Source organism: Gadus macrocephalus, chromosome 3 (genome assembly GCF_031168955.1).
Source record: "Gadus macrocephalus chromosome 3, ASM3116895v1".
In the NCBI taxonomy this organism is placed as follows: Eukaryota; Metazoa; Chordata; class Actinopteri; order Gadiformes; family Gadidae; genus Gadus; species Gadus macrocephalus.
Window position 1 is genome coordinate 6,287,906 of NC_082384.1, and position 26,908 is coordinate 6,314,813.

At 44.0% G+C, this 26,908-nt stretch overlaps 2 protein-coding genes and 1 long non-coding RNA gene across 6 annotated transcripts in view; 2 read left to right on the forward strand and 1 right to left on the reverse strand.

Moving 5' to 3' along the window:
- Positions 1–26,908, forward strand: part of LOC132453841 (uncharacterized) — a 154,683-nt gene that overhangs the window by 25,891 nt on the left and 101,884 nt on the right. The gene's annotated exons all lie outside the window — the stretch shown is intronic.
- The window catches only part of LOC132453840 (PC-esterase domain-containing protein 1A-like), a 168,845-nt gene that overhangs the window by 15,843 nt on the left and 126,094 nt on the right, over positions 1–26,908 (forward strand). For 2 of the 3 annotated variants that reach the window (XM_060046854.1, XM_060046855.1), the window contains one exon: positions 805–1,509. In XM_060046854.1, the coding sequence (XP_059902837.1) occupies positions 805–1,091 (287 nt within the window). In that variant the 3' untranslated portion in view covers positions 1,092–1,509. Of the gene's footprint in view, positions 1–804; positions 1,510–26,908 lie in introns of those variants that run through there. The other variant, XR_009524818.1, reaches the window with a different exon arrangement.
- On the reverse strand, positions 6,237–11,935 carry LOC132453833 (uncharacterized). 2 transcript variants are annotated; one of them, XM_060046825.1, is made up of 9 exons: positions 9,226–9,381; positions 8,810–8,964; positions 8,511–8,647; positions 8,290–8,383; positions 7,944–8,055; positions 7,501–7,727; positions 7,186–7,360; positions 6,948–7,078; positions 6,237–6,605 (listed from the first exon to the last, which is right to left on the reverse strand). In XM_060046825.1, the coding sequence occupies exons 1-9, from the start codon at positions 9,281–9,283 to the stop codon at positions 6,288–6,290; spliced, it is 1,407 nt and encodes a 468-aa protein (XP_059902808.1). In that variant the 5' UTR covers positions 9,284–9,381; the 3' UTR covers positions 6,237–6,287. The 2 variants fall into 2 exon arrangements, with proteins under 2 accessions (XP_059902808.1, XP_059902810.1); XM_060046827.1 differs by lacking the exons at positions 8,810–8,964; positions 9,226–9,381 and adding an exon at positions 10,357–11,935.

A 26,908-nucleotide genomic window follows, 5' to 3' on the forward strand; every position in this document is an offset into this window, starting at 1 on the left:
CGCGGTCGTTTAGGATTGATAATAGCATCCGGAGGTGTACACAGCTTTTGGCCGTGTTCTATGAAATATTCTAACACTCTGGGTGCTCCGGTGGGCTTCCTAGTGCTCTATATCTAAATAATATATAGATATCTATATAATATCCCGCCAAAAGCTGTTTGCCCCTCCGGATGATATTATGAATTGTATTGACCCCTTCGGGTTCTCTGTCTCTAGTACTTCCACATCAATCTGAAGTCCAGACAGAACAGCGACGTGGAGGAGAAAGGGATTGTTGCGGTTTGTGGGCTCCTGGACAACTGCAGGAGCTCAGCTCCGGGGGCCTGCTGGTGTCCAGGAGTGCAACCTCGGTTGTATTGTTTCTAATAGCAGGATCACGGATAAAGGCTTTGTGTTTTCCTCCAATTACGAGCGCATCGCGGGGGCCGGTTTGAAGGCCGTATGATGCCCATGTCTGATCTATAGCGTGGTCTAGGATGTCCAGCAAAACTGGGGGTTTAATAATTTTGGATTAGATAATCAATCTAATTCTAAATGCAATTTAAATAGTCCTATTAAGGAAGTCTTTTAGTATACTTTTTTTAAGGGGTTGATCGATATGTTCAGCTTTACTGTGTCGTTCAATTAATGACTAGCGCTAGTGACTTGTCCACATGTTTTTAGGTTGGCTATTATCCTTGGGCAGTCTCTTTTTCTGGGGATGTCTACTAGTCGCATGAAAGTATCCTCTTCGAATTCAGAGAACCCGTTTCAGTGGTTCCAGCGTTTATAGTGTCCGTGTTCTGCCCTGTTTTATTTCCAAAGCTCCTGCAACAACCCCGGCTCCCAAATTCCAGCCTTACCCGTCGGACCAGAACCAGCCCCCCGGGGCCCACTCTCCGTACATCATGAAGAAACAGCGCACCAGGTGGCGCCAACGCGCGCCCTACAGCAACAGCCAGCGGCCATTCCTGGACGCGCCCTACCGCCAAGGCCCGCGCAAGGCCCCACAATACAACCAGTGGTCACAGCACATAGAGGCGGCCTACAACCAGCGGCTGCGCGAAGACGCACCCTACAGCCAGCCACTGCAACACATTTTCTTTCCCTGAGCACAAAGCTACGGAGAGCTCTCTCCACAACGGACAAATGTCTCCCTCGTTTTTAATGTTTGCATGTTTTTGTTTTTAAATATTGAGGGTATTCATCGAATTGGTCTTCATGATTATGTGTATCTGGGATTTTGAAGTCATAAGACAAACTGACTGCTTAACGGTCAGTAAGCACTCGATCGGGCCTCGGGTTACCCTGAAAGTTCAGCCCTTTTATTAGCCCTTTTTGGTTCAACCAATTGGTTTGTTACCTTGTGCTAGTATTTTGGCTGCTCGACATGCAATGGTAATGCTGTGTCGTCTTTTAATGACTTTGCATAAAGTGCTTAATTTATATTTTTTCGAAACCACTGTTGCTGCATACTTTTCTTCCTAACACAAAAGGCAGTCAATAAAGTCTTGCAATATTTCCTTTAAAGGGACACTGTGTAAAAATTACTCCCATCTAGTGGTACAATTGTATATTGCATTCAAACTAATAGTGCTCGCTTGTCCAAAAACTACGGTGGGCAGTATGTGCCATGAAGAAGCTGTGACATGACACCTACTAGGCTACCTCATCGAGTCATTCGAGTGATGATGAGGTTCGTGGACAACTGGACAAATTAGATGGACAAATCAGATCAGGTTTATTGACCAAGCATTCTTACAGACAACGAACTTGACTCCAGCAGTTGTGGACTTTCCAACATGACAAATAACTATACAGATGATAAATAACAGGTCATTTAATGTCAGATTACATAAAATGTCATAACATAAAAGTTCACATAGCCTTTGGTAGTCTTGGAGTTACCGATAATCAAAACAATAATTCCCATAATGCGTGCGGCTGAGCACGCATCCTAATCAACGCATTGTAACCCGTTGATTTCAACAATGTAACAGTATTCTAAATACCAACAATTTACATTGTAACTAACGGAATCAAATCAAAATCAAATCAAATCAAATTTATTGTCATTTTGTTGATTGAACAACAAAACGAGAAGGCGTTTCTCACGGATCAAGATCAACATACATTTCAAACAAACAAACGTCCCAATGATGAATAAATAAATAAATAATAAATAAAGTCCAGTGAGAAGATCTGGGACGCTGGTGCATTGAGCATCCTGACAGCTTGAGGTAGGAAGCTGTTCCGCAGCCTGGTGGTGGAGCATCTTAAGCTGCGATAGCGTTTCTTGGAGGGTAGGAGCTGAAAGAAGCTGTTCAGTTTGTTTACGTCCACCCCGTCTCTGCTGCTTCCTCCTCCGGGCAGTTCCGGGCACGGTGTCACAGTGTCCGTTAGTATCCTGTGTTTGCGTAGTATGTCCAGATGCCAGCGAATGCCAGTGATGTTACTCGCTCTCAATGTCCTAATGTTTAATATTGTTTCCCTGTCATAAACTACGTTCGTAGGAAGTCTCACACTCAAACATTCAATCTCAATCTCACAGATCTCAAGAGGGGCCGCTGCGACTGTACGCGCCGCCAGTTAGTCGCCCTGGCAAAGAGTTTACTTCCTCGTCTCCTATCCTGTTCCTAATTCCTCCTCTCGATCTTCTTTTCCTCCGTATTGTCTTCTTTATCAGAGTTGTTGGTATGAAATCCAGTTGTTCGGGTGATAAATCAACTGTCTGGCAAGCGAGTTGAAGCTCCAGAAGGTCCGCTCTAGCGTAAGTGCGTCTTGGTGGATTTGGATACGTGTGACCCCAGCAGAGAATAAACCTCCATAACTTGATGAAGAATGGCTTTTGAATTCCTCCAACGCATTTGACAGTATCCATAAGTCATAAGAATATTGTCATGATTTAAACTCGACAAAAATATGAAAAAGTAAATTAAATATGTAATAAAGTAGCCTGCTGTATGTAGCCTGCGGTATTGCGTTCGCTTTACCGCACCGTTGTAACGAAAAGAGAGCTGAGCCGCAAGGCAAAGCTCTCGATCTACCGGTCGATCTTCGTTCCTATCCTCACCTATGGTCATGAGGGCTGGGTGATGACCGAAAGGACGAGATCGCGGGTACAAGCGGCCGAGATGAGTTTTCTCAGAAGGGTGGCTGGCGTCTCCCTTAGGGATAGGGTGAGAAGCTCAGCCATCCGTGAGGAACTCGGATTAGAGCCGCTGCTCCTTTACTTAGAAAGGAGTCAGCTGAGGTGGTTCGGGCATCTGGTAAGGATGCCCACTGGGCGCCTTCCTTGGGAGGTGTTTCAGGCACGTCCAGTGGGGAGGAGACCTCGGGGAAGACCCAGGACTAGGTGGAGAGATTATATCTCAACACTGGCCTGGGAACGCCTCGGGATCCCCCCGTCAGAGCTGGTCAATGTGGCCCGGGAAAGGGAAGTCTGGGGCCCCCTGCTTGAGCTGCTCCCCCCGCGACCCGACCCCGGATAAGCGGATGACGATGAGGATGAGGAGGAAAGTAGCCTTTCAATGACGAGTCGCTCAAACATAGGAGCGCCCATCTCGTTGCCATGGAAAACCATGTTATACATAATAATAATAATAATAATAATAATAATACATTTAATTTAGAGGCGCCTTTCAAGACACCCAAGGTCACCTAATACATGCTTACACATCGTCGTTTTTTTTTGGCGTCGATGATTCCTTCTCCTGTGGCGTGGCATAACTATGGTCTTTCAAACAAATGCGGTGCATGTTCAAATTTGCCGGTAAATCTCGTCTCGCTATACTAAGCTCTGTTCCACCGTTACGCTGGCTCAGAGTGAAAACGCGTTTGCAATTCCTGTACGACGTAGTGCTTTTTGACCCTCTCGGCAGCTCATAGACCGGAAGAAAATGGAAGCCTCCATGAAGCTTACCCGTCCTATGTAACCATATTGATATTAATATTAATTATTCTTCGCTCAGGAGGATAAGTGAGATTTTTGGCAGAGATCATTTTACACCAATGAGGACTTATTTATGAATGAATATGTTGATTTGAGGTAATAAATTACTCAAAATATTACATAGTGTCCCTTTAAGAACAACACGGTGGATTTTATGAAAAACTGGCATCTCATTAAGCACTTTAAGACAAACAACTAAACCTGGACGATACATATTTCCATGGTGTTTGGCCCATCTAACATCCAACACCTTAGTGTCAATTGATACCTGAAGAGCCTCTGCTATCTCACAGCCCCTGTCCATCATGTTTAAAGCTACCATTTTACTTGGACCAAGCACCAGTCTGTCGGGCTCAAATGTCTGCCAACTATATGCTACTTGACTTTGGTGTTTCCTTGCCAATGTTTTAGTTATATTTTTGAAGCTTTTTAGTTGTTTTTTAAAGAAATTGTGCTTTGCTTCATAGCGCATGCACCAGGTATGCAAAAGTGGTCCAATTTTACGAATACATGTAGGATAATGCACCATAAAATGATGCTTTGGCAGGAGCCTCTTGCAGGGAAACAAATGCTTGAATAACCCATGGTGCTCTGAAATCAAATGTTTCAAATAAATGGTAATGCCAGTTGATAACATGGGAGAAAATACAATATCTGCTATTTGAAGCAACAACAGAAGCAAATACCAGTGTGGATCATCTCGACAAACCAAGTCTCCAAATACAAGTGGGAGATTGCGAAGTAAACACCAAGATTGGATCGCATTTAAACCCAAGTCATTTGAGCCCTCTACCAACTTCAATGAAGGTGGCTTGTTGTTTTGATCCATGTAGCCATAGTTAAAGTTCTTAATTCTCCTGTCTATTTCCTTTGATGTTGTGTAGTTTTTGATCAAGTATAGTATAAGCAGCTTCATTTCATATTGTGCCACGCCCTCCAAGATATCGTGCATAATATCGACAGAGAAGTTTTCACATGTATTGAAGTACTGCAAGGAATTTAGAACACAAGAACGTTTAACACCCATCACATAGGGAAGACTAAGAGTTTCCTCCATCATTTGGCAGTGTTCTGCGTGAAGTGCTTGAGTTCGCATCACTATCTTGGGTGAATCTTCTGTGTATTCTGTCTGAAAGTCCTCTTTCTCAGCTAGACAAAAGCGACAACAATATCTGGCATTAAATGACTCTACGAAACCAAACAAACTATGAAGACCCAGGTTGTCACCAGTAACTTGGACAATAGTTCCATACACATTTTCTTCATACAGTGGGACCCGAATTCCCTTAGTCTCCAGCTCTTTAATGTCTTGCACAATTGGATCAAGTATTTTAGAAAAGCCATATGTTTTAATGTCTTGGGCATGGAATAAAGCGACCAAATGAATATTAAGCAGCATTGAGTTGTGCTTTGGAGAAAGATTGCGCAAGGTGAAATAGATTGCTCCTATTTTATGTATTCCCTTTTTACTCCCCAACGGATTTGCGCATTCAAAATCATCATAGAAAAGTTGCAACTGAATTGCATGCTTCTGTTTTGAAAATAAAGGATGACTCTTGAAAAGATCTCCATCACAAAAGTCATTAAGAAGATCTTTTCTTGAACTGGAATGACTCTGCATCATCTCTTTTATCTTAGGGTGTTTGTAAATGAAGTCTAACGTTTTCAAAACTGGGATATAAACCAATTTATCAGTGACAACAACTGGATCATAAGTTCCAGTAGTCCGATTGCGCCGTGTATCAAATCTTGTACCAAGAACACATTCAACGGGTTCCACCCTTCCCCACTTCTCTGTGAAATACTGCCTTCTCTTAGTTTCAGAATTTAAGACACCAAAAGGATTTTCAATTTTTTCAAAGCACTGATCAATTTTACACTCAACCTCACTTTTGATAGGTTCCTGTAAAGATAGACACTGCTTCACAGATTCTTTTGCTTGATTATGGATATCATCAACAATCTCTTCCATTGAAGTAACCAAAGAGTTAATGATAGTTTCGCCTACACCTGCCACTTTAAGTTCAGCCACTGTCACAGCACAGCTGTCCACAAGACTCTTATTAAGAAGGACTGGGTCAGAGGGGGCACTGTTTAATGGAAAGTCATCAACAAAACTTACAGCTAAATCTTCAGTTGAGGGGCCTTCACCAGGATCACAAGGTCCATGTGCTTTAAGATGCTTTCGAAACCCTGAAAAAGTACAAAAGAAACGAGAACAAGCAGGCTGACCACATTTCAGACGAAGTGTCTTTCCTGAACAAAGTCCGTGGATCACCTTCAAGTGCTTAATTAGTGCACTGTCATTTGCTTGAGGGCCTTTGCAAATAAAACAAAACATCTCAAGGTGTCAAAATCAGTGCAGCATCCGAGCTCTCATCTCTTTGACCCTGGGATTCACCTTGGTGGTAGCAGTATCAATCTGATAAACTGCGGTTTGCAAGAAGTGGTAGACATTGGCCAGATCCCTGTTGTACGAGGTAGCGAAGACGAAATGAGCTTTAAAAAGCTTGTCAAAAGAGGCAAGACAATCTGGTGACTGACACGGGATTGCATGTTTGTCGATAACAATGAAATATTTGTGTGTGGCGCTCCTCTTGGTTCCCACAGCCAGTAGATAGGGTTGACGGCTCTCTGTGATGCTGTCCAGATGCCCTTCAATACTGGTCCCAGTCTGTGAAAAGAAAACTTAATCAGTCTTGCTATTAAAATGTATCTGTTGCAGTTTAGGGCCCAATCATCACCACCAGAATCACTTATTGCCACAAAATGCAAGATTTCTGGCTTATATTTTTTATTTTGCTAAATGTAAAATAAATAGATTTATTCATATCAGCGTATCTGGGGCTGATGGTGATCGATCTGTGGGGAGCCATATCAGAGAAATATCACACGGCACTCGCTGATTACAGATGAGCATGGTCATCACATGATTTCACAAGAGTATAGTTTTAAGATTTAATATTACGGACAGAACAGTGAGCCCTTTTAAACTTTAATTAAACTGTAACATTACCTTGATGAATTTCACAAGGTGGTCAATGGCTTGTCTGGCAGAGAGCTTTCCTGGTCTCTTGTTGCGGCCATGAGGTGATGGTGGCATGAGGTGGATAAGGAGCAAGATGGAGGACATCTCACTGTCCCATCCTGAAAATACAAGAAAATTCAGAAAGACATTCTTACTAAAATGTTTATATTTTTGTTCCAAACCATTTCCTTCTTCCATTATTATTATTTCTTTAATTTGAGTGTACCATCTTCCAGTTCTTCTGTTGTGGATTCAGCGTTATGAAGGAGATCTTCAAGGTCGCTTGTCTGGGTGAGGCCACGGGTTTGTTCAAGGACTTTCTGCCTGTAGTGAGTAGGCCACTTCTCCAGGAACTTTGCAGAGATGTCATCACCAAACATCAGACTGAAATCCTGCACTATCTGCAGACAAGATGGAATACAGAAAACAACATGGCATATATTGTTAATAGGTGCACCAGGGCTGACCAGGAATGTGATCTGTTTAAGTCATTTTTCATTTCAGCTTGATTTTAATGCAAGGCATTCGAAGAGCAACATACCATTCCCGTGATGTCAAGAAATCTTGGAAAGGTGGTGAATATTTCAGAGGACTTCACTGGGTCATGAACCATTTCTTGGCGATGGATGAAGGTCTGTTTCATCTTCTCCTTGATGATTGCTTCATCAGTTGTATGCTTCATGAGAGCGATGGCCTCGCAACACTGGGTTTCTGTGGTTAGCTGATTTTCCTTACTGAAGGGGGTTCTGTCACCAGAATCTGGACCACCTGTAACAATGATCAGTGAACAGTGACCTAACAGTGAAACCACATAAATAGTTAAGCCACTTTCACCCCTTACACTAACGGCCAATCGTCTTTTTGCTAAACCCCCTGCGATGCACATCACTAACAAAAAAGCACTATGCACATTAAAGATGAATTGACATGTGACATGTGAACTCATAAAAAAGAAAAGAATCCAACACACTAAAAATCATGTACCTGTCAGTGGCTGAGGGTTTCTTTTCTGTTGTCCCTCCGAGGCTTCTTTTTGAAGCGTTTTCACTCTCCATGCAAGAAATCCACCCCCATCTACTGGATTGTAATAATGCTCCTAAAAACCAAGAAAGTGTTAATTTTTCCTCCTTAAAAAACTAACACATGTTCTTGTCTGGAGAATTTATGAAATCAAGGTCAACCAGTCTGACATCTGCTGTGTTCAACTTGTTGAGGTTAGGAGACAAGGTCAGCATTTAGAAATGTTAATAATTTGTTGCAATCTCACTCAGTTTTTTGATCAATACTAGAAGGAATGAGTGAAGAGGTTAGACTTGTTTTATTTACTTACATAGCCCAAAGTGCCCTGGGGATCGGCCAGGTATGGAAACAAGGCAGTGATGCCCTTTGCGTAGTCCTCTTTAACACGCCTTGAAGGGCTCGTCCTAAAGTATGCACACACACACACACGTATGAGATCCAAACAAAAGTACTCCTATGCCTACTGCACTTGGTCTGAACCAAATAAAACCATAAATGTTAGGGTTGGATGTTAATTACATGACAACATACCCATGTTCACTCGCCATGTGTGCAACCAATATCTTCACCATGTCACGTCTTCTGGAATCTGTTAGGCTTTTTTTCCGAGCATACTCTGTAAGGATCCTCTCTCCTCCAGGTTTCTCCCTCAGAATCTTTTCAATCATCTAAGTGTGAGGGGAAAATAAAGAGGGGAGGGACATGGATTTGGTGGCCAATTACATTTACAGTGACAAAAATGTAAACCATGCCCCAATTTACTTGGCCATTTCCCCCCCTACCCCTTTTATCAGAATCACCATCTTGATCTCTCCATCTGCAAAGCTTACCCGAGCAAGACGAGTCAGGTCATCTCTGTTTCTTTGGCCAGGACTAGGCACCAAAATGATGGTGTCATCAGAGTCCCCTTCATTTTCTACACTAGAGCTGAGAAAGGAGCTGTTGCTGCTGGCAACGGAGTGGCTTGTAGAGGGGCTCCCTGATTCTGGCATGTTAACATAACAGGTGTGATTATAATAACATGTCATTATTAAGAGGGGATCATCTGTGATAAGAGTAATGTAAAAGATCACATTAGATTAGGATGGATCCACACACTAGTTATTCCTCAGATGCTTTTTTACGTGTCTGAAGAGGCATGTTTATTCAAAATGTCATGCAACGTGGATAAGTCTCTCTTTACTATGTTGCATTACAAGGTTAGGACTAAATGGATTATAGGACTCCAAGTTAACAAGTGACTCACCCTCAAAATCTGAGCCCTTGGGCAAACAGACTTCAAGCACACCCAGGTCTGGTTTCATTACAAGAAACGCAAACGCATCCTCGTCAACTTCAGTGTTCAAATCATCATAGACTTTTAAGTCCAAGGTAGGAATTTCAAATTTCTTGGAAACTGAAATCAAAAAATATTGCACAAGATTCATACTGTTGTGCAATTCATCTTATTTTTATTATACCGTATTTTCCGGACTATACGTCGCTCCCGAGTATAAGTCGCATCAGTCAAAAAATGCTCCATGACGAGGAAAAAAACATATATACGTCGCATCGGTGTATAAGTCGCATTTATTTTTAAACATTTAAACAAGAACGTTTAGTCTGGAGAGACTGAATGAAATTGCAATAGCAATATAGGTGTGTCGGTCCCTCGTAGTTCTGAGAGTATACCGAATTCAGTGACACCGGGATTCCACCGGACGCGTATGCGCCGCGGTCAGATGCCTTCACAAGTCCAGCGGAGGGCTCCAGTTTTCGCCGGCCAAGTCATGCGCTGTGATATGTGTGACAGCTATGTTGCACAAAATTGCAGCTAAGGCTGGGGTAGCTTTGGTTGAACCGGAGGACATTGAGGACGAGAATATAATTTATTCGGTGGTGCAGTAGGCTTGCAGCGTTCAGTTGTAGGCCTAATGAATGACGGTGCCCTCTTGCGGCCGAGGATTATGTACGCACAATTTTGGCATATAAGTCGCTTCGAAATATAAGTCGCAGGGCAAGCCAAACTACAAAAAAACCGCGACTTATAGTCCGGAAAATACGGTAGGTCACATCTGTGTCACTTCACATCTGAACCACTTAAAACAACGATTTTATAAGTTTACGAGTGCAATGCTATGAGCTTGCAAATCTGCATTTTATTTCTTATTTTTAATCATGAAGATTTTTGCAAATCTAGAATATACTTTTACAGCGAACATTACCTCAAATCATTCATTTTCTCAGTGTACACGAAACAACATTTAGAGATGGGGGTTCCAAAATCAAATACATTATACCTCTAAGGGTCCTTGACGACCACAATAATAATAAACATAAGACATCACCACTAATTTACACATGACACCCAGTAGGCTGTGCAGTTTGTTTCACTCACCACACTCCAAAAATGATTTGAAGGTCAGTTGCCCTTCATAACAAATGTATTTCTGGCGCTCTCGGTACTTCACTCTTACAGCATGCATCCTTTATGGGGAAAAAAAGAAAGATACTAAGATGATATAGAGCACAACAATTCATGCACTGAATGCTACAATTAGCTTGAGTATTACAAAAGCCCTACCTACAGGTAGACTCGATAGGTCGGTGTAAATGCCTCAATTCAGAGTAAAATACAGCGGTCCACACAAAAAAACACTTACTAACCGAAGAACAAACTGGTAAAAGTCAACTCAACACGTGCTTGCTAATCGAACAGCAGAGAAAACAGTCCACACATACTAGACTGATCCATAGAAAATGTAATTACAACACACTTGCTAACCGAGGGCACAAACCAAATTCAGAGTAAACCTTCGATAAAATGATCAGTAAATATTAAGCTTACTGATAAGATAAAGATACTAAGATGATATAGAGCACAACAATTCATGCATTGAATCCTACAATTAGCTTAAGCTACAATGCTACAATTAGCTAAAGCCCTATGTACAGGTAGGCTCGATAGGCTACCACATGTCAGTTAGCTAAAACGGTCGGTGTAAATGCCTCAATTCAGAGTAAAATACACGTGTTTGCTAGCGGTCCACACACAAAAAAACACTTACTAACCGAAGAACAAACTGGTAAAAGTCAACTCAACACGTGCTTGCTAATCGAACAGCAGAGAAAACAGTCCACACATACTAGACTGATCCATAGAAAATGTAATTAAAACACACTTGCTAACCGAGGGCACAAACCAAATTCAGAGTAAACCTTCGATAAAATGGTCAGTAAATATTAAGCTTACTGATAAGATAAAGATACTAAGATGATATAGAGCACAACAAGTCATGCATTGAATGCTACAATTAGCTTAAGCTACAATGCTATAATTAGCTAAAGCCCTATGCACAGGTAGGCTCGATAGGCTACCACATGTCAGTTAGCTAAAACGGTCGGTGTAAAGGCCTCAATTCAGAGTAAAATACACGTGTTTGCTAGCGGTCCACACACAAAAAAACACTTACTAACCGAAGAACAAACTGGTAAAAGTCAACTCAACACGTGCTTGCTAATCGAACAGCAGAGAAAACAGTCCACACATACTAGACTGATCCCTAGAAAAAATCTAATTAAAACACACTTGCTAACCGAGGGCACAAACCAAATTCAGAGTAAACCTTCGATAAAATGGTCAGTAAATATTAAGCTCAGTGAAAGCATAAATGTGGTAAATGAAGCTAACAAGAGTGAGGCTTGGTTTAAAATCGAATTTAGTAGTTTGCTGACTTACCTGTCTCAACGCCGTCCACAACTGCCGCTCACCTCGACTGCGATAGAAAATGGCGGCAGAAACGAAACCTAAGAAAGTTTAGTGGGCGTGTTCTTGATATTACTCCAATAAGATTTACTCTATTTTTTTCCTCCGACTTTAGTGGCCACTGGAAATGATTACAATCCAAAATTAGTAAAAATTACTCTTTTAGAGGAAAATAATGGTAACTCTGAAGAAAATACTCTCTCATTTTTCCTGTGTATGTCCAGATGCCAGCGAATGCCAGTGATGTTACTCGCTCTCAATGTCCTAATGTTTAATATTGTTTCCCTGTCATAAACTACGTTCGTCGTGGGACGTCTCACACTCAAACATTCAATCTCAATCTCACAGATCTCAAGAGGGGCCGCTGCGACTGTGCGCGCCGCCAGTTAGTCGCCCGGCAACGAGTTTACTTCCTCGTCTCCTATCCTGTTCCTAATTCCTCCTCTCGATCTTCTTTTCCTCCGTATTGTCTTCTTTATCAGAGTTGTTGGTATGAAATCCAGTTGTTCGGGTGATAAATCAACTGTCTCGCAAGCGAGTTGAAGCTCCAGAAGGTCCGCTCTAGCCTATAAGTGCGTCTCGGTGGATTTGGATACGTGGTGACCACAGCAGAGAATAAACCTCCATAACTTGATGAAGCTTGGCTTTTGAATTCCTCCAACGCATTTGACAGTATCCATAAGTCATAAGAATATTGTCACGATTTAAACTCGACAAAAATGTGAAAAAGTAAATTAAATATGTAATAAAGTAGCCTTTCAATGACGAGTCGCTCAAACATAGCGCCCCGCATCTCGTTGGCATGAAAAACCATGTTATACATGCTTTGCTTACACATCGTCGTTTTTTTGGCGACGATGATTCCTTCTCCTGTGGCGTGGCATAACTATGGTCTTTGAAAAAAATGCGGTGCATGTTCAAATTTGCCGGTAAAACTCGTCTCGCTAAACTAAGCTCTGTTCCACCGTCACGCTGGCTCAGAGTGAAAACGCGTTTGCAATTCCTGTACGACGTAGTGCTTTTTGACCCTCTCGGCAGCTCATAGACCGGAAGAAAATGGAAGCCTCCATGAAGCTTACCCGTCCTATGTAACCATATTGATATTAATATTAATTATTCTTCGCTCAGGAGGATAAGTGAGATTTTTGGCAGAGATAATTTTACACCAATGAGGACTTATTTATGAATGAATATGTTGATTTGAGGTAATAAATTACTCAAAATATTACATAGTGTCCCTTTAAATATGATCCCACCACAACTTCCTCAGTGACCTGAACTATTACTAGTTAAAACGTAATCATAGCCTCCATCGGTTGCTCTAAGAACTCTCTCGTTTAGCGATTGAAGCCAATACTTAAAAATTATTCAGTCGAATTGCTACATAAACTTGCAGTAGCAACCACACTTACTAGAATGTGTGTCATCCTAACAAATTGCGAGAGTGTGCTTGCTAAAATGCTAATGTCAGGGCTAACGTCAGCGCTAGTGTAACACCTTTTTGGATTAGCAGATTAAGAATTCTTCATGCAACAATATTCTGGGCCAGATTACTAGGTTCGACTACTGGAGCAAGATGGATAATTAATGAGACGACAGTTCAGTTTGAAGATTTATTATTCAAAAGTTGTTTCTTTAAACAGTACCAAACAAACGTAACCTTATACTTTATAAATCACAAACGACATAACCTTGGGCTCAAGTAGGAAATAAAAGAAAATAACCCGGGATTGTAATTGTCTCATGCAGGGACGGCTGGTATTAATGGGCTAACAGGGCTAAGCCCTCCCTACCTTTTACAGTAAATTTTTATTTTTTTATTAAAAACCTTAGAACATATTTTTTTATATTTTGGTAGAACCTAAAGTAGCAACAGCACCAAAAAGTGACAGAAAAACCCAGGATATATGATATATCTTGTTTTTTTTCCTGTGAATGGGCTAAATGTATTCAGCCCAAGCGGAGTAGCGTAAGCTTCCATTCAATTTTGATTGACAGGTATCGTGACACGCCCCCTTCATATGCTTCCCATTTGGGCTAAAGTCATTCAGCCCAAGCACAGTCAATAGTATCTGTCTGCGTCCTGCAAGACGGAGCCGTAACTTGTAGTAGGAGGCGTAACTTGGAGTAGGAGGCGTAACATGTAGTCGGAGGCGTGTCTAGTACTTTTCTAAATCGCGGAAGTGATCTCTTATATGTAGGGGACTCTCTAAATCGACGCCACTTCGACCTGGGCGGGGCTTTACGTCCTACGTCACTCGCTATGGGTGTGCATGTGTGCGCGTAGCCGTTTGTCTCAGGGATCTGTGCACGAACTCCCTTGCACTACAGGATTACGAGCGTCAGTGTCGTACGCGATGGAGGGTGGGTGACATTCCTACAGTCTGTGATGATAGGCCCCCACTCCATTTTGGTCAGCCAGCCAGACCACATCTCCCACTGCAACGTTCCTCTCTCTCGTGTGCCACTTGCTCCTTATGAACAGGTTAGGACCAGCCAGCTGGCACCACTTCTTCCAGAATTTGCTGACCTCTGCTTGTATGGTTTGGAGTCTCTTGTCTGGGTAACCTTCAAACTTGAAATCTCTCGGGTCTCCTCTTGGGCTGGCTCGCCCCAGTATGAGGGAATTCGGACTGATGTATTCCACACAGTCCTCTCGGCTTTGAATCCTGGCATCTATCGGTCTTTCATTTGCCAGGTTGGCTGCCATGAAAAGGAATGTTTGGAATTCCCCCCATGTGAGAACTCCATCACCACCAAGGTTGTTCAGGGCCCGCTTCACTATCTTGACAGCTGCCTCTGCTGCTCCATTTCTGTGGGGAGAGTCTGCAGGGTGAATCCTCCATGACCACTCTGTTCCATGATTGACAGCTTCCTCTTCAATCTGAGACCTGTTCAGTCTGCTCAGAAATCTGTGAAGCTCCTCAAGAGCAGGTCTGGCCCCTATAAAGTTTGTGCCAGGATCTGTCCACAATTCCCTAGGGTGTCCCCTCAGTGCAGAGAATCTTTGGTAGGCCAGCAGAAATCCCTCAGAAGACTGGTCACTCAAACATCAGTGTGTATGGCCCTTGAAGCCATGCAGCAGAATACAACCCCCCAGACTTTGAGTTTGACTCTTTTCCTCACTTCATCTTTTACCTCATAAGGTCCGAACAGGTCCATGGTTGTAAACTCAAATGGCAATGCTGGGCCTGTTCGCTCTGGTGGCAAGTCACTCATGATCTGCTGGCACTGTTTTGCCTTGTTTTTCCTGCATACCACACAACTGTCTACTACTTGTTTAGCAATTCTTCGACCTTTGATTACCCAGGCTTTTTTCCTCATCCTGAGCAAGGTTCCTGCATTCCCTCATGGTTTGCCTTGTGGGCTTCCTGTGCCAGCAATGTAGACACCCATGCCTCGTATGGTAAGACGGGCACTGCAGTTTTGTCTTCATCAAACATCCAAATCCTGCCTCCACAAACCAAGAGCTCAGAGTCCACATCTCTGTATACTGCCAGTCTGCTTAGGGTAGTGTCAAGAAAAGCTACACCTTCCTGAGCTTCACCAAAGAGATCCCTGAGGGCATCTTCACGCTCTCTCACTGTAAGCACAGTTTGCTTGGCCTTTTCCTTTAGTGATGACACTTAATTCTTAGCTTCTTGAGTTCTTGACTGGCTTTTCATCTCTATCCACTTCTTGGCAGCTCGCCATATCCAGGCGATGATCCTGACCAGCTTGGACAAGGAGCTGTAATTCCTCACTTCCAGTAGGTTCTTTATTTTCCATCTCCTGGGTGGCCTTCCTGCCAGAAGAGCTGGATCAGCGGCCATACTTTTCTCTTCACTTTCATCCTTCAGGTCTTTTTGTGGGGCACTTGCTTGGCTTATTTTTGCTTGAGCCCTTGTCATTCCTGCTGAGAATGCCTTTCTCTGGAGTCTCTCTAGCGTGCGCTGCAACCTCTCCTGCTGACTTTTTAGGCCACTCCTCCACTGGCCACTTTAGGAACTCTGGTCCATCCTGCCATGTGGAATCCACCTTTAGAACTTCATGAGTGCCTCCTCTTGTAATGATGTCAGCAATGTTAAGCTCTCCAGGGATCCACCACCAGTCTTCAACTGGGCCAGCCTTCTGGATTTCACCCACTCTGTTCGCAAAGAAAGTTTGGTACCCATAACTCTCTCTTTGAATGGCTCCTAGGACTGTTTGACTGTCCACCAGATGGAGCCATCGCTCTATCTCCAGGCCTCCATGCTTCTCAACATACTTCCTGAGCCTGGCTGCAAAGACTGCGCCGCAGATTTCAGCCTTCACGGCCTCCCCTTTCTGATCCAGTGGAGTCGACTCTACAAACCGGATATCGACTCCTTCACTTGTGTTCCACCTCAGGTACATCACAGCTCCATATGATTTGTCACTCCCGTCTGAGAATGTGATTCCCCATGGTTTCCCTTTCCAGTGAGCTGGTGTCAGGTTTCTTTGAAACTGAACTTGTCCAAGCTGCGCATACTCCTCAAACAGCTGAATGGCTTCTTCTCTGAGGCTCTCTGACAGTGGTTTATCCCAGGTCTCACGGGTCAACTTCCCTCCTCCTGCCTCCTGGAATGCTCTCCTAACAAGGATAGCGCCCTTCTGTTTCAGAGGTGATACCAAACCGATGGGGTCGTAGAGTCCAGCTACTTGGCTTACCAGATCCCTTCTTGTCAGCGGGTTAGGCGTTCCAGGTTTCACCTCCATTCTGAGAAGATCCTTGCCTACTCTCATCTTCTTTTTCCTTTTGGAAAAGTTGATTGAGTTCATCATGTAGAGCTTGTCATCCTCCACCTTGTAACCAATGCCCAGGGCTTTGTTATCTTCATCCCTCATTTGGTTTGGGAGGATGAAGGTTTTCTTATTCTCCATCCCTTCCACTCTTGATGTCAGGACCTTTGCTGCAGCCTCTGGCCTCCCACTTTGGCCTGACCGGACCCACGGTTTGAGAAAGAAGCCTCCGGCTCTCAGAATTTCTTCAACCCCTTCAGTGATCTTGTCTAGTTCCTCCAGGCTGTTATGGGAAGTTAGAATGTCATCCACATAACTGTCCTTTTCCAGGACTCTGCGCTCCTCTTCCATGTGAGCAAAGATGGCCAATCTTGCTGTCTCTCGCATAGCTACCTGTGCAATGCAACTGGCTGGTCTGTCTCCAATGTTCACCCTTGTGATGGTATATTGACCCATCTCCTCGTCTGGATTGTCCCTCCAAAGGAATCGATGGAGATGCATCTCGCGCTCTTCTAGCCACACTGAATTATACATCTTCCTGATGTCTCCAAGTGCAGCATACACACCTCTTCTGAATCTCAGCAGCACAGCTCTGATCGGGTTTAAAACATCTGGCCCCTTTAGCAGAATATCATTCATGCTCACTCCCCTGCACTTCTGGCTGCTGTTCCACACAAGCCGGACTGGAGTCGTCACTGAGTGAGGGTTTGGCGCCACCAAATGGCTTACATACCACACTGGTCCTGTCCACTTGCTGATGACATCATTAGTGAGTTTTACGGCTGCACCCCTCTCAACCATCTCGTGGACCTGGGCTGTGTATGCTGATTTCCACTCTGGCTCCCTCCGTAGTTGTCTTTCTGTTCTCAAGAATGTAGCCTCAACTGCACCTTTGTTGTTGGGGAGCGAGGCAGGATCTTCTGTCCATGGATACTTTGCATCCCAGTGCGGAGATGTTGTGTGGGAGTCTCCTTGGACATAGGTGAGTCCTTCTTTTATTATTTCAAGCTCCCTTTCTTCAGCCAGTGTCATTTCCTTTCCTCCTGGTTGGCAGTTTCCACAGCGACATCCTCCACACTTTGGCTCACAGGCTGCTCCGATGCTGTCCCATCTCCACCACTCCAGGAACTCACGGTTTGCAGCAGCTGTAACCGTTCCCTTGGCACTGTCCTTTCGCTGCATACGGGCTGCTTCAGTACTTGGGCTCTCAACTATCTCCTCATACTTGACTGCAGCAGTTCTCATGGAGCGAGCGAAGTGTGTTTTAGACTCATGTGCTGCCACCTCTATCTCCTCGAACAGGTCGGGGTGTGTTCCGCCCACTGTCATTCCCAATGGACTCTTAACCCTTTGTGGAGCAAGTCTTCCCTCGCGATGGCTGATGAGCAGATCAATCTTTTCCGGCCTCCTTAATTCCTCCAGCTTTACTTCTGGGAAGAACTTCTGCCAACTTTTCCGGCTTGACAACTTTGTGCACCTTGGCAATCTCATCCAGGCCGTAACAGATCAGTTCATGAGCCTTCTCCGCTCCTTTGGGGGTCTTCACTCTGACTCGAAGAAGATATCTTTTCGTGTTCACCTCGATGGTCATTCCGCCTACACCATGCACAACCAGGGTTACTTCTTCACTCCGCAGCCTCAGCCTGTGTGCAGCCTTATGGGTGATATAGTTCGTGTCTGAGGCAAGATCAATCAGAGCTCCATCAGCATCATTCAGATTCAGATTCAGAAGACTTTATTGCCATGACATGTAAACACGTTTGGAATTTGTTTTGGTACAGTGGAGTTCACAACAGGACAGACAAGACAGGACAAGACATTGCAAATGTAAATAAATAATATAATAAATATAGAGTGCCAAAGTGCAGAGAGCTCACGTGATTGGGTACAACAGACCATTAGATCACTGGATCACTGAGTGGGGAGACAGGTCAGGGGGGGGGGGGGCAGTGCATTTAGGAGTCGGATGGCCGTGGGGAAGAAGCTGTGCGAATGTCTAGTTTTTAGAGTCTTTAGTGGCCGCAACCGTAATGACAGGAAGCTCGCACAGGCCACTTTTCTTTAATAGCTGGGACTGGTGGTTCTTTATGCCACCCTCTGTAGCTTTGTTTGTGAATGCCATTCTGCACCTTTCTGCAGCTCAGCCAAGAATCCTTCCTGTTCGGCTGTCAGTTTGCTCTTTCCTCTGCCGTCTTTCCCACTTCTCTCCTCGTTTCCACTCTTGTATTCTCCTTTGGGGCAAATAAAGTAATGGTGATCTGAGGAGTCTCCCTTCTTACAATCTTTGTTCCTGCATAGGAAAGTGTCTCTGCAGTATCCATCATCTTCATGACATCCAAGACATTTTCTGCATGCTCCCAGCTTCTTTACAACAGCATTCTTCTCTTGTAGCTTCAGCCCTTTGAACTTTCTACAGAAGAAAATCTTGTCACTGTGCCTTCCATCACCGCAGACAACACATACATCTTCCAGCCCTCCTTTCTTTGTGGTTCTTGTAGAAGCATACTTTCTTTCATATTTCTTCTCACGTTCTGGTTTTCTCCATCTTCTCCACAAACCGTATGTAGCGGACGGGACCTACGTCCGCTTGGTAGGGGTAAATCACTCTTCCCTGAATGGCTGGAAGTCAGAGGATCTAGGTCCCTAACCCCCAGAACTATTAGTCTCGTGTCTGCTCTACCTACTCAGTTGAAGTACAATAGCTTAGGCTTTAGGATTTTAACCTGTCACGTGAAGACCTAAAGGACGGACTATCAGAAAGTATCGGTGTGTCTTACCCTGTATTCCCCCTAACCAATATACTTTAAGGACAGAGGATGAGACGCCCCTACTTCAGAGAAGATGGAAAAATAAAAGCAGTAGTGTAACAGTTGAAAAACGAGTGGTTATTTATTATACTAAGCACTAGTCTTCTGATATTAGATAAAATAGGAAAGTAATAAAATAAAATGAAATAAAATAATAAATGTATAAATCAAATGTATGTAACCACCATATAATGTCCAAAATCTTATATCAACAACATCCACTTCACCAGAGTGCTCAATAACACTTTCAGTTTGGATCAACAACACTATCAGCAGGTACCTCTAATACCATACACTGCAGATGAACCTCACATGTAAATAGCAACAGCATATATAACTAATATAATTATAATTATATAACTATATAATTATAACCTCAGAAACGTTTTTACACAATACACATAACCACACTCAATGTCCACTCTTAGTTCAATGTTCCTTTTGGTTCGGATTGTCCACCTCACGTATGTGCCGACCGTTCACCAATTGAACATGCCCATCGCGAGCGCGTTGCTGTCCGTGGGGAATGGTAGAGTCCTGTGTGGCAGGGTAGCCTATTTACTCACCCAACGCACCGTGTATCAATGGCTTTGGAGAGGGAGGTGGAGGGAGAGAGCAGGTGAGACGAGCCACAGATACGTCCCGGGCTGCAGCAGTGAACTGGCTGGCTCTTCGTTCTCTGGCGTGACAAGGCTTCCAACGTTGGCGACGGGCTAGTAATATAGCTGAATAAACACTTTGCACTACCTAGCAAGGATGGTCGCCTCGCACTATGCAAACTATACTGGTTGACACCGGATGAATCTTCAGCACTGATGGCGTGGAGTCTTCCACACTTCCACTCGCCACTCAAGCCGTAAATGTTCCGTAGCTCAGATTAAAACATGTCGCACACGCAATAACTAAGAGCTAAACTGTTCTTTTACTGATCTATCATATCGAAATCTCCGTCCGCCATGGCACCGCGCCGAGCCGCCGTCTTCCTCTCCGTGTTTCCCGCCGACCTCCTTTTTTCCCGCCCTCTCCTCCCATTCGCCAGGGCACCTGCATGCAAGTCATTGATTGGCCGAGCCTATGACCAAGTTCAGTGGTGCGATTGGGTGAGGCTATTTTGAGGGAAAGGTTATCATAGGGGCTACATATCAAGAAATATATGCACACTCTAGGTGTACACCTACACGTAGCTGGTTAAGTCTCTCTAGGATCTCTTCTTGATTCTTCAGGAACTTCAGGAGCATGTCAAAGTGGTTGTCTGTGGTGACATTATTGCTAGAATTCACCATAAAGGCTAGCCAGTCTCTCTTTACAAAGTCGGGTAACTTGCTCTCAATGGATTTAATGACGAGAGGGTTCTTGATTGCGCCAGAGTTTCCCAGCTCTGGTAGGTCTGCTAGGGATTTTTCCACTGCTTGGATCAGGTCGATGACTCTCCTTGGCTGGCTTCCCCTTGCAGGGGGTATTCGCTCCAACTCCTCCAGGATTTCTATGGCAATGGTTGATTTATTTCCATACCGGTTGTCAATGACTCTGAACATATCCTCTGCAGTGTTGTAGGTTGACAGCCGGATATCCTTCCCAATCTTGTCATCCACGCTGTCCAGGAGTTGAATTTTCTTGACTTTGGCTGAGCCAGACGGCTCTCCCTGTCTTTGAAGGCTCTCCCAGTCTTTCTTCCATCTGTGGTATTCTCTTTTGCAGCCTGAGAAGATGGGCAGTGTGGTTGGTTTTATTCTGACAATTGGTTTTGCTGGCGGGGGATGTGCTCTCACTGCTTCAGGTCCTGAGGCTCCTGCAGCCAGTGCATCCTCTGACATCCTCCGTGCAGTGACAAACTCAGCCTTCCTCAGTTCAAGGTTGCCTTTTAAAGCTTTCAGGTCCTTGACCCTGCCATCTAGCCTCTCTTTTTCAGCCTTGGGGATCCACCGCTCCCAGGTTGACATAACTTTGGCAGCCTCATTGATCCTTTTCTCCAGTAGAGTCAGGTGCATCTCATATGCATCCAGGTGAGTACTTTCCACAGGTAACTTCTCCGCCCGACCGCAGGCCTTCTCTCCTTCAATGATTGCAGTTGTGATTGCGTATTGGCCATATCTGGACCACAGGTTTGTTTGGACAATTCTTCTCACCTCTCCAAACCTTGCTTCTGCTTCGTTGGCGGTTCTCTCAATGTCTAGCTCCTCCTTCTCTTCGAGAACCGCGTCTTCCTCTTCTGACTCTTGAGACTCAGCCAAAAGCCCTGTCTTGTAATCATCATTCGCTTCAAGAACGATTTTCCGGCAGTATGAGAGCTCGGCGAACTCCTCCCTCAGCTCTGCTTCCACCATGCTGTCTGCCCCTTTGCTGAGGAAGTTGGCCTGTCTGGTGAAGGTGCTTTTCGCAGTGGTTCTCTCCTTCTTGAGCTGCTTCACCGTCTTTCCCACGACATCTTCCGCCATCTTGACCTCACGGACCAGCACAGCTCTCTTCTCCTGCGTCAACAGCTTTTCCTGGTCTTCCAAGGCCTTTTATCCTCTTCTCCAAGATGCTCCGCTGGTTTTCAACTGTCAAGTTATCTGGGTTATGTTCTCATTTGTGCTTGCCTAACTTCAAATGGCACTGTTAGACAGAGGACGCAGGACAGCTCAAATCCTTCTCCTTGATTTTATTGAACCTGAATTGTTTAGAACATGAACAACAAACATTCCGTATTGTGATTCGGATTCGGATTAGGATTAGGATTAGGTTGAAAATCTATTGATAAAGAGAAATTAAATCAAGTTAGTTCTCAAATGAATCAAATGCCTAATCAAACATTTTAATCAAATCCAATAAATCTGTTAGATATCATGAACAGATCCAAATAAATCGGTTAGATATCATAAACAAATTTATCTAATTACAATATCACTATGATATCTAATATCATTGTGTTGTATAATAGCAATGGTCTTCCACACAAACATTTCCCCCATGTGCGCCTCCACCAAACGTGCCCAAGGACAACTACACCTTAGTTCAAAAATAAATTACATACCAATGCGTGCTCTCGTGTCCTCCAATGCACAAACCCTTCATAGCCCGGCCGGAAATCGCGGACCTTTATTGCCTCACCTCACTCACCTCACGTGCCGTAATCAGCCAAGTGCCGCCCGGTGTGTTTACAAATCGAACACGTGTGATTTGCGCATTTCACCTCCACGCCACTAGAGGTCGTCATCAACGATGCAATGCTATTTTTTTAATCTAAATGCGACCTCTGTCTTTACAGTCCTGCATGAGATAGAAAACAATGAATTAAAATAAATATTACTGATAGAAACAAGACAAGAACAATGTCACTAACATGAGGATAGTTATGAGAAAGCCTTCATATTACAGCATTCACATTACAAGCCCTCATTTTATATATATTTGCCGGTCTTCAATACATGGATTTCTCAGGTACGTCATCACTGTTGCAATGTGCAAACTCGGGGCAGAAAGAAGCAAGCAACATCTACTAGCCTGTACAGTATAGAGTATTTTGTGACTGTTCAGTGTGCATCTCAAACGTGTGCATCGAACTAACTTCACCGAGGTGGCGAAAGCTGGGGTTTCTCCCAACGTTTAAACAGTAGGCCTAAGCGTTCGAACATTTCATAAAGAATGTTAAACAGTATCACAACCACAAGTAGTCTGCCCTAGTTCTAGAGTTCATTAAGCTTGTAAAAACAAAAAAAAACATTCTTGTTAATCCACTTCTTTTTACTTACCGACATGAATATCTGAAGATCCGACTTCAAGGAAGATCTTGTGTTAACCGTGATTTACAAGGCTTTTTTTTTACTGCGTAAAGAGAAGATCTTGCGTGGACCGCGATTTAGAAAAGTACAAGTTACGCCTCCTAGTACAAGTTACGCCTCCTACTACAAGTTACGCCCACTACAAGTTACGCCTCCATCTTGCAGGACGCAGACAGACCCTACTCAGCACAGTAGCGTAAGCGGCCATTTCATTGTGATTGGCAGGTGTCGTGACACGCCCCCATTTGGGCTAATTTCATTTAGCCCAAGCACAGTAGCGTAAGCTTCCATTGACGTTTGATTGACAGGTGCCCTGACACGCCCCCTTCATATGCTTCCCATTTGGGCTAAATTAGTTTAGCCCAAAGGCTGACCTTGGACCAGCTAGCACAGTAGCTACAGTACAGTGACCTTCGACCAATCACAGCACAGTAGCACAAGTGCAGTAAGGCGTATGTGTGTTTTTAAACGTTTCTATCATAATTTATTTATTTAAATAAATGAATAAACTTTAAATGTCCTCATCCTCATCCTCATCGTCATCCGCTTATCCGGGGTCGGGTCGCGGGGGGAGCAGCTCAAGCAGGGGGCCCCAGACTTCCCTAACTTTAAATGTATCCGTGAAATATATTTGTTTCTGTCACACAAATTAAATGCTGACTCATCTATCTAACATTTTATTATTACGCAGTGCATTACGGAACGCACTGCTTTTACTGTCAGGAGTGCGGTCAGAATATGGCCGGTAATAGTGCATTTGTAAGCTGGTCAACAACGTTTCTTATCGATACATTAAAAAAGCATACGTCTAAATAACCCAACATGACATGACAAGTGTGTAGAGAAAGTGGCCCCTCTCCCAGCTGCATTTCAGCGACAGGCAGTAACAATAAGGTTCTCTAAGGAATCGGAAATGATCAAATTTAATGTTGCATACAACATTGCCAAAGAGGAGTTGCCATTCACCAAATTTAAATCCGAAATTATTTTTCATGAAGAAAAATGGATTAAACGTCAACCCGACGTATAGCAATGAGATGGCATGTGCACAATTCATTGCGGTATTAGGCGACACCTTAAAGCAAAAGACAGCTGCGGACGTCGGAAACGCCACATACATGTCCTTCACGATTCACGGCGAGACAGACGTCTCGACCAAAGAGTGTGTGATCGTCTACAGCCGCATTTTTGCACAAAGGGAGACATTTTAATTGTTTAATACTTTAAGCACGAAAAAAGTTTTATTTTGCTTAATGGATTAGTTCGAAATGTTCAATTTCAGCTCAGTGAAGCACTTTAAACACCTTATTTTTCTTTTTATTTATAATTGTGCTTAAAATAAAGACACGCATTTCTCTACACCTTATTCTTGTTTAAAAATCATTCACATTATATGAAAGTTAAGAACAGAGATATAAAGGCGACCTCATGGCGTCTGGCCCTGTATTGATAAATGTTAGCCCACCCACCCAAAAGCACCACCAGCCGTCACTGGTCTCGTGTGTGGTGATTGTTCCGTGTTGGATTCTCGCACAATATGCGGAATAGTAGTGGCCGTGCGGATCCTACCACTCAATCGATAACTCACAACCTGTCCAAAGAATTTCAAATGTTCATCTCAGTGGATCCTGCTTCAATGGTAGCTCGCCATCTTTGGACGGGATCGGTCAGTGTGGAATCAATCAAGCGTCAAAAGGATTTTTTTTTTTACAAAAGGATTTTCGCAAGAGAACTGGGTCGCTCGGTTCTCTGACGGTTATCTGACTAAAGCAATAGCACAGTGGCTTGTTCTGGCTCGGAGCATAAACACATGCTTTCCTCTCCGTCTCATCTCCCTACGTGCGCAACTCACGGCACTCTCACGCGACCAACTCCTCCCGCAAACAACAGTTCACACTTCAAAATAAAAGTAACTTATATTGAACTTCAATCGAAAACCAACGTAACGTAACCTCATACACTTCAAACTAAATAGTTAGATCAACACAACATTTTAACCAAGTATATGCCTAAGAAAACCCTCCAATTAATGCTTTAGTAGCCCTTATATTGACAGGGTTACACTAGCATCCACGCTAGCATCACCGCTGCCTGAACATCTTAAAAAGTAGTCAAATTCTGCTGGAAAAAACACCCATTCTTGCAAAACTGCCTACACGTACTCCGCGCTCTAACCTAAGCATATATCAATCAGACCAACTGTTGTAAATTCCCTATTAGTTTGTAATATCGTATTGTGTATATATATATAATGTATATAGCGTTATTTCTATTCAGGCACTTTGGGCAGCCCAGGTAGCGCCGTAGGGTCCTAGAGTTACGAGTTGTACGGGGCTGCGCCAGAGCTTGTTGCGCGCGACTGCTTAACACGCCACGACAGAGAATGCGTTCGTGAAGAGTGAGTAATATTGAACCACGTGTATTTACGTGATATAAATGTTATATACATTCCGTAACTCGGTTCCTTATAGTAGCCGTGATTTGTGTGGTTCTGCTACTGTGTTAATTGATTTACTCACGAATTGGGTAGCTAGTGTATTAGCCTGCACCTCGTATAGCACGTGTGCGTCACGCTGCCGCACCATGTCGGCCGTTATATTGCATTATTGTGTTAAAGGTCCCATGACATGAAAATCTCACTTTAGGAGGTTTTCTAACATAAATATGAGTTCCCCTAGCCTGCCTATGGTCCCCCAATGGCTAAAACTTGCGTTTGGTGTAAAACGAGCACTAGCTGTTCTGCTCGACTTTGAAAAAACGGAAGCTCAAGTGCGCTGATTTGGAATGTCTGTATTTATGACGTCACCAAGAATCTCAGCTCCTCCCCTTACTCTGCCTGGCCCGCCCAGAGACGTTGGCCGCCAATGAGACTCGACCGTGCGAGCGCCACATGTGTGTGTGTGTGTGTGTGTGTGTGTGTGAATACACACACTGTAACGCAAGTGTTTCTTGTCGGTTCTTTGACGTCTCTTGTATTTCCACAACGAAACTGTTGTGGGGGTTATCTGAGCCATGGTTGAGAAGGAATTGGGGGGGAAAGGAACTTTGGCTTTGACTCGCTGAAGTACATGAACTGCGACATGCCGCCGGTTGCCGCGAGGCACCATCGCCCGGCAGCGGGCAGCCGGCAGCGGGCAGCCGGCAGCAGGCAGCGCCCGGTTCAGTCAACTTCAGGTTGATGTGAAAGTGGAAGAACCAGAGACGTCGCAGAACCCGACAAAGTCGTTTGTGATTCATAATATATCGTCTGGAGGCGCACACAGCTTTTGGCCGTGATAATATGTATTAAATTATATAGATTTCTATGTATTATATGATATTATTTAGATATAGAGCTCCAGGACTGTAACGCAAGTGTTGTACCCTTCCTTATTATTTGGATAACCGTTCTGCTTTTGGTGTTATGGCGCATAACCCGTCGGACTCTCGTCTCTGGTATTTCTACAACGAGACTCGTATTGGGGGTTATCTCAGCCACGGTTGAGAAGGAATTGGGGGATAGGAACTTTGGCTTTGACTCGCTGAAGTACATGAACTGCGACATGCCGCCGGTTGCCGCGAGGCACCATCGCCCGGCAGCGGGCAGCCGGCAGCAGGCAGCGCGCGGTTCAGTCGACTTCAGGTTGATGTGAAAGTGGAAGAACCAGACACGTCGCAGAACCCGACAAAGTCGTTTGTGATTCATAATATCGTCTGGAGGCGCACACAGCTTTTGGCCGTGGTAATATGTATTCAATGATATAGATTTCTATGTATTATATGATATTATTTAGATATAGAGATCCAGGACTGTAACGCAAGTGTTGTACACTTCCTTGTTATTTGGATAACCGTTCTGCTTTTGGTGTTATGGCGCATAACACGTCGGACTCTCGT